This window comes from Hippocampus comes, unplaced genomic scaffold (genome assembly GCF_001891065.2).
Source record: "Hippocampus comes isolate QL1 unplaced genomic scaffold, H_comes_QL1_v1.1 scaffold147, whole genome shotgun sequence".
Taxonomy (NCBI): Eukaryota; Metazoa; Chordata; class Actinopteri; order Syngnathiformes; family Syngnathidae; genus Hippocampus; species Hippocampus comes.
Genome location: NW_017805009.1, coordinates 1,465,551 through 1,479,981, shown reverse-complemented (window position 1 = coordinate 1,479,981; position 14,431 = coordinate 1,465,551). Strand labels below are relative to the sequence as shown.

General features: G+C 41.8%; 1 protein-coding gene across 1 annotated transcript in view; it reads left to right on the top strand.

The window, feature by feature from the left end:
- The window catches only part of LOC109511599 (transmembrane protein 132D), a 25,482-nt gene that overhangs the window by 7,209 nt on the left and 3,842 nt on the right, over positions 1–14,431 (top strand). Inside the window, exons 2-7 of the mRNA XM_019862802.1 lie at positions 548–1,427; positions 6,151–6,288; positions 9,038–9,224; positions 11,091–11,234; positions 13,452–13,657; positions 13,843–14,107. Of these exons, the coding sequence (XP_019718361.1) occupies positions 548–1,427; positions 6,151–6,288; positions 9,038–9,224; positions 11,091–11,234; positions 13,452–13,657; positions 13,843–14,107 (1,820 nt within the window). The remainder of the gene's footprint in view (positions 1–547; positions 1,428–6,150; positions 6,289–9,037; positions 9,225–11,090; positions 11,235–13,451; positions 13,658–13,842; positions 14,108–14,431) is intronic.

The window sequence follows — 14,431 nt, the reverse complement described above, 5'->3', positions numbered from 1 at the left end:
AGAGCGTGTGTGTGTGTGTGTGTGTGTGTGTGTGTGTGTGTGTGTGTGTGTGTGTGTGTGTGTGTGTGCGTGTGTGTGTGTGGGTGAGGAAACTAGGGCAGCGGAGAAGAAAGAACTATGGAAAATGAAGGCAAACAAGCTCACTTGATGGATACAATGGCGACATTAAGTAAACATGTTTAGGCCTACTTGAAACATGACATTCTACCAGAATTAGTTTTGAGTATCCTTTGTTATCTCAGTAATGTAAGTGGTCCCTCTGTTTTATTGAGCGGAGATCCTGTATAATGCTGGTGCGCGAACCCAACCAACATTTCTAGTTGTCTTTTTTATTTGTTCGAACATTAACTTAACATTTTAAGACATTTTAAGGCAATTTTGGCAATAGTACATTCTTATCCCCTATTTATTTGAACATTACCATAACTGTAGGCGATATGCATTTGCAATAATTAACTCCTGACAATACCCTTGTGACCCAGATGAGTTTTTTTTTTTTTAAATGCTACGATGTGATGTATAATATTTTTTTTTCTTTACCTTGTAGACTTCAACAATAAGGAGCTGACTGACACGAAGAGTCCAGTGCCTTTCCCCATCTTCTTGCCAGTCAGCTACGAGGTTCAGGATGCTGACTTCCTCTTCTTGAAAGAAGCAGGGCAGGACTTAATGAGGAATTTCAGCATGCAGAGTAACACGCAGCCCTTTGTTATTTTGAGAGCAGGCCGCCAGCCGGCTGTCAACGCAAGCTATGGCCCGATGTCCACAGAGCAGCTTGTGCCTCTGGATCTGGTCCAGTCTGTGCAGCTCTTCAATGCCCCTGACGCCTTCACCTTCAACTGGAAGATTCAGGCCTTCGTGCTAACACCTCGGGTCTTCTCCACCAAGCCCAAAGTGCGGGTGCTCTTCTACGTGGCAGGAAGGGACTGGAACAGGGAGGAAGGAGCTGAGGATGAGCTACCATGTGTGGCAGTCTATGCTTTCTGGCAAACCCAGGAGGTGAGGTGTTCCTGTGCCATGGGAGGTGAGAGGGGAACTTGCGTGGCTGAGCTGCTGCCTTTGCCTGGCTGGTTCGGTCAGGGGTCTGAAAGCACCAGCAGGGAGAAACAGGCCCCATCAGCTGGGAACCTTGTAGAGCTCTACTACCAGGCACAGCCCAAAGTCAGTGGCAAGTGTAACACACTAGAAGGGACTCGTTGGGGAAGCTCACAACAGCAGCAGGGGGAATATGTCCCCGTCACGCCCATGCGGAGGATTGGCAGCGTGCGTCTCCTGCAGGTGCCCAAAGGAATGGCCACGCTCTCTCGACTCAAACTTGGCAATTCCATCGTCATACGGACATCCTCCAAACCACTGAAGAAGACCGACATCGCTACCTTCTACATCCTCATGGCCAGCTCTGCCCAGCTGACTAACTTCACTCTGAGGTAAGCTCGTGATTTCGGTATCCTTCCGATTCCTCCTAGTCAGTGCTTATCTGGATGACGTCATTCGGAGTCCAGTTGATTCTACAAACGTCAAAAGCTCATTTACTATTCAACAAAAAGCGAGCCAGTCATGTGCACTCATCTATAAGCCTCAGAGGGCTTTCGAAACTGTGGCACATTAGAGGAAATGAGGCATTTCTTGGAAACCAAGACTGAGATTCTTTCCTGGAGACGTGGTGGATAATTCAACATAAAAAAAATATATATATATATATATATATATATATATATATATATATCAGGAATTAGTGTTGGAGTTTATGCAGCCTGATGACATTAAGGGCTGAAATGTCATATTCCTCAAGACTGACATGGATCAAATGAAATCCCGTAGCCTGTAGACACTTAAATTCATTAAGATGGTACGTTGTTAAATCATTTAATGTTGTTGACCTTAAACTTGGATATGGAGATGACTGTTGAAAGACTTATTCCTCTTCGGGAAATGCACCACCGATTGAGGAATTGTGACATCACACCATTATTACTGTGAAGAATTTTGTGATGGAGGTGTGTGCTTTATACTGGGGTTTTTCAAGAAATGTGTACACTTCCTTAAACTGAATGCATCCCACCCAAACAGATGACCAAAGAGATAGGAGCTGTCAAAGTGTAGCACAGACTGTTACAATGTCAAAATGTTGGCCAAAATTAAAAAGAGATCAGTGTTACAAAGAGCTTTACAAAAATTTGAATGATGTTAACATGGATGTGCTGGGAGATAATACTACCCGGAGTAAGTCAAAGTTGCACTTTTCAAGGTGACTTGAAGATGTATCCGTTTTAACTTAAACAGTCTCCGAACGCGACATTAATTATCATTGACAATATAATGCCTTTTGTTATCCGTTATCAAAGGAAATCAGACTGTAAGTCACCCACACTAACTTGCTCAGACATTTCTATTGTTCTTCCAAACAGATTCTGCATGTTTAAGTGAATAAGGATTTGTTAGGTGGTGTCAAATGAATTTTTTAGTTTTAGGAACTGATTTAGGCAACCGCTGAGGGGGTGGTTAGCGCGTCGACCTCACAGTGCAGAGGTACTGGGTTCGATTCCAGCTGCGGCCTTCCTGTATGGAGTTTGCATGTTCTGCGTGGGTTTTCTCCAGGTACTCCCAATTTCCTCCCACATTCCAAAAACATGCATGGCAGGCTGATTGAACACTCAAAAATTGTCCCTAGGTGTGAGTGTGAGCGCGGATGGTTGTTCGTCTCTGTGTGTCATGTGAGTGGCTGGCAAACGGTTCAGGGTGTTCGCCGCCTACTGCCCGAAGACAGCTGGGATAGGCTCCAGCACCCCCCCCCACCACAGCGACCCTTGTGAGGATAAAGCGGATCAGTTAATGGATGAATGCGTGCAGAGTGACTGATATGTTTTCCGTTACTGGTTTGTTTTGCATAAAAATTTGGATCATGTGAGGCTTCCTCAAAAAAGGCTTGTCTTTACTTGTCAGGTATTTGAGAAAACTGGCATGAGGATGTTCTTAACAAGAAGCACTAATGTCATGACAGACACTATTGGTGAGACCAAAGCGGTCCCAAAGCCTGTTTGTGTTGGCTTCTGGTCGATTTTCAGAATCTTTTCAGTTCGCGGAAGAAACAATCAATATATCCTCAAAGAAAAATCTGCGTTACCACTATCTCGGTGTGATCACGTGACTCAGGAGAGGTGAGTCGGTGAGAGGACAAGAGGGCATTCATGGATTATTTACACATCGTCACCTGCACTTGCTAATTATCGGTTCAGTCACTCACTAGATTCAATTCTGAATGCCAGCATGTATTGATTCGTTCGTTGTAGCTCACAAAATAAATAAATAAAACCCAGACACTCACATCACATGAGTTTACCCCTTTCACTGAGCACTTTTGGTCTCCTTCTTTGTTCGATAATGATTTGTATCGTTTGTATGGCTTTTACTTAAAGCCACGGCATCATTGTCGTATGATCAAGTGGCATGACTTTGTGTGAGTGATCTCTTCCAGCAGGAAGCCTAATCGTTTGTCTATGTGACAAACGTGGCTTTTACAACCATTTATAGTGCTGCGGGGGCTGCCATCTGGCAGTGACGTTGGCATAAAATGGGACTCAACCCCTTAAACTGCTCCATGAGTGCGATAAGCACGATGCTGATAGCTGGTCATCAGACTGGCTAAACACTGGACATTTGCCTGCATAAATAATTGCATCTGTTCTTTACTGTCTACAGGACCGGCCCTGCAGTGATGCATTCACAAAACCAGAGACGGGAACAACAAATAATTTATGTAGATGCGGGAATAATTACAAACCCACTGTAGCATGTTGAAAATAGCCTCTGTGATGAAATGCTTTTAGAGCATTTGCACAATGATAGAGGTCTGTGTTGTATTCAGTTGTATTTAATTTTTGATACACGTTATGACATACCAACAAATTATTGTCATCCTTTCATAATACAATTTAGAGAACAGAATATTTATCATAAAATATGTGCAGTATTAGGGAAAACATAGATGGACGTCAAGAACCACCACCAGGACGTGCAAAAGGTGCAACATTCTGTGTATTTTCAATCAAGTGTGTGGGAATGTACATGCAGTAGCCCATTTCAAAATTCTATGTTTGAGAAGATAGAAGGTGAAACAAGGTGCCACTCATGCCTTGCCTGGTCAGAAGTGAGATAGATGGCAGGTGCAGCACCTGAGAGCTGTTTTTCCTCACACACTGTCAGCTTCAGTCTCCATGGCCATCCATCTTGCCTGCCCTGGTGCCTCCCTTTGCTCACCGCCTCCTCGGGGCCCACTAACCAACGCCATGGACACTGCTTCCTACTCCCCACAGCCCAAAAAAAAAAAAAAAAAAAACCTCCTCAAATCACGGGGGATTTTATTCTTCCCAGGGAGAGACAAAGGGGGAAAACGGGCGGATAAGTCTTCTTGTTGCTGTCACTTTTTATTAGTTAAATCCTGCTCCTCTCGGCTTAATACACAGCTATGCCTGGCTTGAATGCCACCTTGGTTTTCTTATCCTCACATTGAGTCTAACATCATATGAAAATGGCATGAAAACATTTTTTTCTAAATCTACCACACAAAAATATGACGCTAGGTGGGCTAAGTAAATTGTCCCACAGGAAGCTCTGTTTACAGTACGTCCTCAAATATCCACTTAAATATTGTCAAGTCGAAACAAACTTAAAAGTTTGATTCAAATCATAATTAAATAAAATTGTAATTTGGCTTTGACTACTACTGACAACATTAACAACAATCACACTATTCATACATCTTGGTTAGTGTTAAGATCAAAACATACTGTTGTGAGAAACATATATTGCCACTGCTGTCACCGTGCAGACCACAAACTGTCTGCCAGAGCTTCTTTTGATGAAAGATGGTAATAGGCAGTGGTGATACTTGGAGGAATATATTTCATAACACTGCAGTTTGAAGGCATGTATGAGAGGGTTGAACTTTTCTCAGGGATACATACCAAAGCGATTAAAGCACTGCATAGTTGATAAGGAAAACATTTGAAGTGTTTATTGACGAGATTATTACAGTAAAAAAAAAACAAAAAACAATAACAATATATATATATATGTACACACACACACACACACACACACACACACACACTGTATATCTAAAGAGAGAGAGAGATAGACATTAACCTACTTCTGATTTCACAATTGAACCACCTCTCTTTCAAATATGAACCTCATTCAGGTTCTTGTTTCTGTGAGCTGCTTGACTTGACGACAACTTTTGGAGGATAGCAAAGCCAGCCAACAGAAAAGAGAAGCCTTTGCAGCGGCTCTCCTGAAGTGCATGGAAGCATGTAGCGTCATTTCACTGTGTGATGATACAGCAGATGCCTGCATGCCAAGATTACTTGTCATTTCAGACCTCCCCCTAGAGTGCAGTAAAGCTGAACATTGCAGATGGTGTCATACACACAAACACGCACATGAGCACAGAAACTTAGCACAAAAACATCTTCAGGTTACATTAAATATTTTAAATTGAGCGATAATGTGTTGTCAAGGAGCAGTGTCTCTCCTTTTTCTGGGCTTGTTACAGCCATACTTGAACCATAATCGCTGGTGCTCTTAACGTAGATTACATCCCCTTAGAGAGTCACAGTGCGATCAGCACTTGGTAATTATCTGAAAGATTCAGGGATAAACCATGTAGCTTTGCATGCAGATGAAAGCCAAGAAGAATTACACGGGGAGGCTACTCCGGACGGGCAGTTGGAATGAATCTTACTGTGTCTTTTGGTTATTAATGTACCATTGTGTTGTTGGCTTTGCAAACAAAAGCATTGTATCTTTGTGTTGTTGTCATGAATTCCTTAGCGCATGCAAGCCTGGATTGTAAAATTGGAAGAATAGCTCTTGCTGTAACTTGCTTAGTGGGGATAGATTTTTAGCAGAAAGAAAAGTGCATAATGGATTTCATGTGAATACTCATCGAAATGATGTTTGCTACTTCCGCTCCAGATGTCACATGGTTGTAAATGTTGCTTACGGCATTGATAAAAGTGTCATTTTAATGTGAAAACAAAGTCTGAATGGTCACTTATTTCCCTATATTTCACTGACTCGCAACAGGTGATATTTTTATTGACCACATTCTTGAACTTTCCATTTTTAATTATTTTTTTATTTTTACAGAGCAACAATAAAGAACGGCGTGACCTTTCGTACAGCAACACCAAGTAACGCTTTACTGTGGGACATCACACTGGATACGGGTGCAGATGGAGCCATCTCTGTTATTTGTCAGAGGAAGGCTCCCATACCTGGAAAAAGGCAAGTCTGTCTATTTTTCACATTCCACTTGAATATCTCTGAGCTGCTTCATGAGTTGAAATTTCAGTTGCCTAACGAAACAACACTTCGGGAGTCCTAAGGGAATCGGCGAAGAGCTGTGTCAGATATAAAAGCAGTTCTTATGTAGCTCTTGCGGCGCATATCACTGTTTGTTTGTTGGCAACTGTGAAGGAAGAGACAAACCACCCCTCTTACCTGACAAGAGCAAAGCACAACATTCATACTGTGTCCCAGAAGGGGATCCCTTGTACTCTAGAAGCACACGCTGGCTGTAGGTGTTGCGGAGTGTAAATATAGCTACTTCTTTCAAAATGAAAATTGCCAAAATAATCCTCAAATCACACTCTCAGCACATTATAGCCATTTCCAACCCCCCCACCCGACCACCACCAAAAAATTAAGGAATGGCTCAAAATCAAAATAATTTATAATAAATGCATTGGGACACTTTGTCGCTATAATTCTTGCACAGGCATCCAAAACATTTGAAAAGGGGAGGCAAGATGAAGTGTTTGTGTCGGGGAGCGCCCGGATCACAATCTCGGTCGTAGTTCGTTCCAAAGGTGTTTGATGAGCTTCTTCCACTCAAGACTCATCCAAGCATGCCTCCTTCATGGCTCGTGCTTTGAGGACCGGGGCACAGTCATGATAAAAACAACAAAAAAAAAAAAAAAACACACTTCTCTAAACTCTTCTCAAAGTTACAGCCATACAAAACGTCTGCTGTCTCATTTCAGGCCCATCGGCATGAGGAAATGCTCCTCACAGGTTAAGAAAAAAGTCCGTTGGCGCTGACACCACCCCATATGATATAATGTCGATGTTCAGCCGTTGTCGTAATGTAGTAGGGACACATATAGCCGTTGGGCAGTCGGTGAGTGCATGTGGGCCAAGTTGTTCTTGGCCTGTCTGAACAGTATTCAGATTTTTAATTCATGCCATCTCATTCAAGCTTCCTTCCCAGTATTGTCCTAAAAGAGGTCTGCTGAGGTTCAACTGAAACTGCAAGATTAATTCTCCCTCGGAGAAATGCTTTCAAATGCAGAGGTGTAATCTGTGAGTGATGGTTTGGCACTTAGGGAAAACACAAGTTGCACAGGAAGCCAAAAAATAAGACTTTTTAGTATTTTTCACCTTGAAAGGAATATGAAAACTTGCAGTGAAATCACTAAATCTTTTTTTCAGGCCATACTACAATAGATACATCATGCTTTTACAGATATTATCTGCTGATTTGACCACATTGTGTTGTTCTCCCCATTCAGCATGGATAAAACCATTGTTTACCACAACTTCTTTATGGTTTAACGTATATTTCATGCTGACTAATCCGGACATGAAACCAACAAATCCCTTGCGGTGTCCATCCGCAGTCACTCACACCACAGATGGAATTCCCTTGAGTTTCTGTTTCTAAATGCATTTGCTGTACGCTTGCATTTAAAGCGTATTTATCCTGCATCTCAGTAGTTTGAGCTTATTGTTACAGACAGCTACTCGCAGACCATAAACAAGATGCAGTGGTTGCTTTGCCCTGCAAGCTTTAAAGAACATGAATATAGTAGCCTCAATCCCATTTTATCCACATCTGTGTTAATGCATACTTAAAGGGATGGATGCATGCTTATGTCAAGTCAATAGCTTTTCCTGTTTTGATACTTCATTAGAATGACATTATCTTTTAATACCAGGTCTTGGTGCAATATGTTGAGATTACTCAATTATTGTAAGACCCTGTTTTTGCTTTACGAGAGGCAGACACAATCGATCATAGAGTGAGAAGAAAGGGGATGCAAAGCTTTGCAGTTGTTATTGAGTTTGGAACTAATGGAGGATTAACAAATGATCTGGTGTTTGTCATATTGTTGTTACTCTAAAATAGGCTGGTGGCCAGTCCCTCAAGAGTTCATTTGGTTAGAACAACAATGCCCTGGGTCCAATGTGTTTACTAAGTAGGAATTTGTATGACACATTATCGGGTTGGGGCTAGTTTGGATTCATAAAATGGTCGATAAAAAGAAAAAAAAAAATCAAGTGTCCACTAGCCCCATAATAACTATTTTCGGTAGTAATTGAAGTGATCATTCCTCCCCAAAAAAACAACCGTAGAGTACATTTGCATGAGGCTTCGGTATATGTGCATGCGGCTCTTTACGTTTGGACAAACTCAATGAATGAAATTAAACTTTTTAAGCACGGTTATGCATCAGTAAAGCCCATCTAGGCTCTCTGTCACTGCATTTGGCGTTACTTCGCTGTTCGCCTCTGACACTGTCGTAGTACGAAAGGAGTTTGCAAACTTGAATGCTGGATGTGAGGGACAAACGCTCCCAGGTTAGCTTAGTGCTAGCTAGCACCTATGACAGAACACGGATAGATTTAAAACTTTACCAAAAGATTTGAAAAAAAAACACACACCTTTGGTTCTGCTGTTGGCAAGAGTATGGCCAGGGATTCATCAAACAATTAGTAGCCTATTAAAGTGAATCAAGATTCGCTGGTTCACTGGTAAATGTATCGATGACGTGGATTCTAATGTTACTGTGAACTTTTCTCAGGTTCCATGCACTTTGTTAGTTTATCCTTGTAGTCAAACAGATCACTACATGGAGTTATTTCACATTGAACAGACAAACCAACTCAAACAGTTTTTTTTTTGGGTGGGGGGGCGACCTTGTGCTCTTCTGAGTTAGATTCAAACTATATGCCCTTCTCCTTCCCCTCTCAGGCTTGAAAGCAGTCTGTTGGAGGTGCTTCAAATGGATTTTGAGGTCGATGAGCTAAACAGCCCCGTCAACAGTCAAGTGATCATATGGAAGCTGGAGCTCCCATCCAAAAATACAGCCAAGACTGAAGGAGCGATGAGGATCTACACCACTCAGAGAGACTTTGTTGGCCTGGCCTCTCTTATAATGGTGAGTCGGCATCAGCTCGCATGTCACATTATGAACCGGCGTTGATATTACTGGCGATAGCGTTTGTAATAATTCCAAAGCTTGGATTGCATCCTTTGCGCATCAGCACACGAAAATACAAAATGCACTTTGCTCTGATCCAATCCTGTCTGGCTGACTATGCTTTGGACTGTTCAGCAAATGGGTTCTATTTTAAGCAAAGAATGACCTTGTGTTGTTGACTGACAGCAAGCTGATGTCTTTCTTCTGCGTTCAGACATGCAGTAATGTGGTCATCCGCTCCTTGCGGTAGCTGCCTCGTGTGCTTCTATTTTTGTGCTCGGCTACCATGCTACCTTTCCAACCAGGGAATACAATTTTACATTTTGAATGAACAACATGACATTTTCACAACTGAGTAACAGCGGCAGTGAACCTGCTCTAGTTGTCATTTGAACCAGTGACCAGAGTGGGTCAAATTTACATTGCTGCCTGCTTCATTTCTACTGCACTAGTCCCGAGGGGCCTGAAGTTATGAGGAGGATATGTTATCCCTATTTGTGAATTTGACATAGTCCATATCCATTAAGGATTAGAAGTTGACCTCAGGCGGCGGACCAAACATGAGATTTATTCTCCAGTACTATAACATACTCGACGATGCCAAATGCCACAGTTACAGACTTGACATCTGCTTTTGAACTATATTGTCATGCCAGTCAAAGAAAAAAAAAAAGACAAGTCATTTCTGCCTCATTTAGACCGGTTTTACAGTTCAGAGACAAGCATCCATCTGTTTTATTTGGTCCTCTGGGTGAATTTCACTGATCATTCGTAGAACCCGATCCAGCTATGCTCCACTACTCTCAAACATGTGCGCACTAAAACACACACACGACAATTATTTCAACTTCATTTGGACAGTGTGATTTTACACAGGAAGACACACATCCATCTGCTTCAATTTGATTATTCATGACTGCCCACAAGCATGTGTGTCGTGCATTAATTCAGCGAGATAATAAGGTTACAATGTATTATTATTATTACAACCAAATGTATGTGCCCTTTTATCTACAAATGGCTGTGATTGAATGTGCTGAAAAATACCGTTGCCAAATTGAAGTGTGTGTATATATATACCGGTATATATATATTATAATTGAGAGAATTGTTTAAAAACATTCACATTAATCAGTTGATGACTTGAAAATTATGCTGAACTCCATTTGCATAATACATATCTGAGAAAAACATAATTTGCATAATAAAGGTGGTGTATACCTGACAAAAAAAGAGAAATTGGAGTCTTTCTGCTCTGAAAGTCAGTTTGCCTACATTATGTCATCTCTGGTTTCGATTCTTCGTGGCGTTTCTTTTTTGAAACACACCTCATTTTAAAGTACTCTTTTGGAGTGAGGGTCAGAAAAAAGCCACAAAGTCAAGGAAAAAGCTAAATGCATCTTAATCTTTTGGTATGTGCTTGAACCTTTTCTCTCAATCATCAAGAGGTGTGCTTAGAACCTTTCGCATATTTTGATGGCTTGGCGGCGCTATCTGTGACAGCCACCTTTTTGGAATACATTACGTTATTGCAATAAAATCACTAAAAGCTAAAGAAAGGTAAGGTGATGTTGCATATTCTGTTTTTTTTTTTTTTTAAATAATTTCTGGACCATATTTTTCATTAAATCAGTCAAATTCAGCATTTGACTTCAGAGGTTGTACTATACTTCTACCGGTATTTTTGAATGCACAATAAAATGAGTGTGCATGCTCAACATAACAAACATCTGCAATATTGTAGCGTACAGTGTTCCATTTTTTTTTTTTTTGTTTTTTTGAATCTTAACCACAAACAGACCTGTTGTATTGTTTGAACGGCAGGACACCGAGATCCTGAACACTGCAATCCTGACTGGAAAAAAGGTGGTGGTACCTGTAAGAACAATCGCTGTGGACGAGGATGGCCAGATCACTGATGTTTCGGAATATGCAGAATGCAGCTCTACTGATGAAGATGTTCTCAAGGTATGGTTCACTCGCATGTACAGTGCACGACTTGAATTATTACCGTATTATTATTATTTTTAATAGGAGCTACAGTTCAATGTATTTTCTTCCCTGACACAAAACCCAAGGGAGCGGCGTGCCATGTGTGTGACAGCAAGGATAACAGTACACGAATACGTTCCACCAAAGTCACCTCTTCTCTCCATCTCTTTTCCACTCAGTAAAACAAACTGTTAGTCGGGCTTCAACAGAATCCCCCCATCAATCTCTTCCTCAATGAACAGGCGTTGAGCTAAATCGCTCAGCACAAATTACCTTGCAGTCTGCCACACTGCTCTCATCCTGTGACTTTTCTCTTTTATCCTGCGAAACCTGGGCATGGCTGACTGCCAAAAGCCGGCTTTTTTGACTGATGAAATTGAAAGTCAAGGCCCATGAATGCGGGGGTCACAGAATGTGAAAATTTACATTGATTTACATTGATGTTTTTTCATCTGCGGTGATTGAGGGGGATCAAATCTGCTGGGGCTAGATATGGGAAGTTTTTTTTTTTTTTAATGGCACTAACATCTCACAAAACAAAGAAGAATATCCTTGAATATGTAGTGATGACATCAATCGGGGAGACAGCGTGCACATCGACTTCCCTCCACAGCCAGATGGAAGAGAAATGACAATCCCTTTATTTTTAGTGTTGAAAGAGAGAACCCAAAGATCAATGTGAGACAAGCAGATCAACATTTCATCTTTCTTGCATGACGTTGTTTGGATTGTATGAGCACATATGTGGAGAGTTTTTTTTTTTTCCCCTGAGGTCAGAACTGAACAACTTCTTGACTTGTGTGACGAGTCAGGATCTTGATGATGTGACTCATCAGTGTTATCAGGATTTGGCAAATTGCTAAAGTTTGCTTCTTAATGGAAAAACAGACCATTCTATGAATCTTTCAGATATTTTCAGGCGAAACTACAGTTGTAATTATCATTGAAAGCATGCCTTTCACTCTGTCTGTACTGCCTCGTGAAAAGAAGATACAATTTAAAAACAAATTTCAATTTATGACACAAAAACCCATTGGGTGCTGTGATTGTTGACAGAATGATTGTGACTAAGAAGAGTGGGCGGCTGCCACATTGAAAGATATTTTATCTAAAATGATGTTGTGAAGCATTATTTGAACATGGCTCGAAGTTCAGTTTAAGCGTGAAGCTCAGGATGATGTCCCCGTTAAAAAAAAAGAAATGAACAAAGTGTCTCCGAATATGGATGACTGGATGACTGCGTTCACAATGAATTAAAATATGAGGACTCCTTACAGCTTGAAACACAAAAAAAAACCTCACTTCTTGTCTATTGATCCATGCGTGCATTCGTAATTCTCCATCACTGCCACACTGCAAATGCACTGTTTGGATTTAATTCATGCATGAGCTTATTTGTCAGGAAGTTAGGCCATAGCGGGGTGACACGTAGTGATGCGGTTGGTCATCTAAAAGCTTTAGCTGTGGACACGGTTGCAGGATGATTCTGTGCTATACTGATGATCCTCTCTAAAATAGCACGCGCACGTGGCAGCCCATCGTGTAAGCCAAGTGCTGGATTCGTGCAAATAAGAGCAAGATTTGTATTCCTCCTCAGGCTATCAGTCAAAGTCACATTATTTTTTTCCACTCCTGTGTGCATTTCCAGAGGCTGGTGACTGAATTTAAATGTGGCGTTATAATTGTCCTGTTTGTTGTGGAGCGGGGTCTGTCGAGAGGACCAACGAAAAGCTGATTCATGTCTTAGATTGCCCATGTGATCTTTCTGTCGTACTTTCAACTCTCCAAGGTCACTTTTGAAATTTTCCTGTAATGAATGCACTTGGCTGTGAAGCACTGATGTTGAGCGCCGTGACACATGATATTTTGATTAACATAAAACTGCAATGCCACATCTTCCGAAGGCTTTGGGTCAGTGGTCATCACAGTAGTTTACTGCGGCTAACTGACATCACTAGCCTAACACCTGCAGTGTGAAACTACCACAAGGACATTCAATGTGGGGAGAATTGACCACATCCATAAGACTACTTGATCCTGTTTTTCACGACTTAGTTGACGAACATCACCCTCATGGACAGCCTAATCGTCTGTGGATGCAGTTAGTTCACAAAAAAAACTACCTGGACAAACTCGGTGATATAATCAAGGACATTAAATTGACAAAGTATGCCTGTTTCTCTTCCTCTCCAGGTCTCGGACAGGTGTGACTATATTTTTGTAAATGGCAAGGAGACAAAAGGCAAAGTCAAGATGGTAGTAAACTTTACCTACAGCTACCTCAGTGCTCAACTTGAGTTGAATGTGTGGATGCCCCGACTCCCCCTCCGACTGGAGGTGTCGGACACAGAGCTGAGCCAAATCAAAAGCTGGAGGGTCCCTATACTAACAACCAAGAGGTGGGTTACACATTTCTGTCAATGAAAGACGACCTTGTTTGCCCTCTAGCCATTCCTTTTCCCAATTCAAATAACTGGTGTTACCTGTTTTTGCTTGCCCTCTGAGCCAACAAAAAAGAGCCGGGTTGACTGATGAGAACCTACGAGTCAATGATGTAATTGGTGGTGTGTTTTCTTTGTTTCAGATCTGTCTGGAACAGCCAAGTCGATGAAAAAAAGGGAAAGGGCTGCGCATTGCAGTTTCAGCACGCCCTGGTGCGTGTGCTAACCCACTTTGTGGCCGAGCAGGCGGACCCTCGGGACTCTCAGGCCTATTTCCTGGGCTCTGACTGGCAGGTGGATGTAACAAGACTTGTTAGATACTTTATGAAAGTGGAAGATCCTCGTGTGGCAAAGCTGCATGCCGGGAGGGTGCTTTCTGGCCAAGACATTGGGACCACTGCCATCCAGGTAAATACATCCAACCAATAATATGTGAACTCCTGACGAGAGCAAATAGAAAACAAGAGCACTGCGTCAGGATTGCGGCTGACTTGTATGTTCAGGCCAGCGAGACCAGAGTAAACCACATTTCAATATTGTTAGAGGGGTCATGCAGCAAGGCGAGGATTAACTCATTTAAATAGCCCCAGCCCAGGTGTTTCTCATCAGTTACTTTTACTTCTTTTGCATTGACGTTCGTTCAAAAAAAAAAAATGCAGATTCAAATCATGACGTACCGGATGAAGTTTGATTCATGGACAGTCATTAGTTTTTGGTTCCAAAAAGTGGATG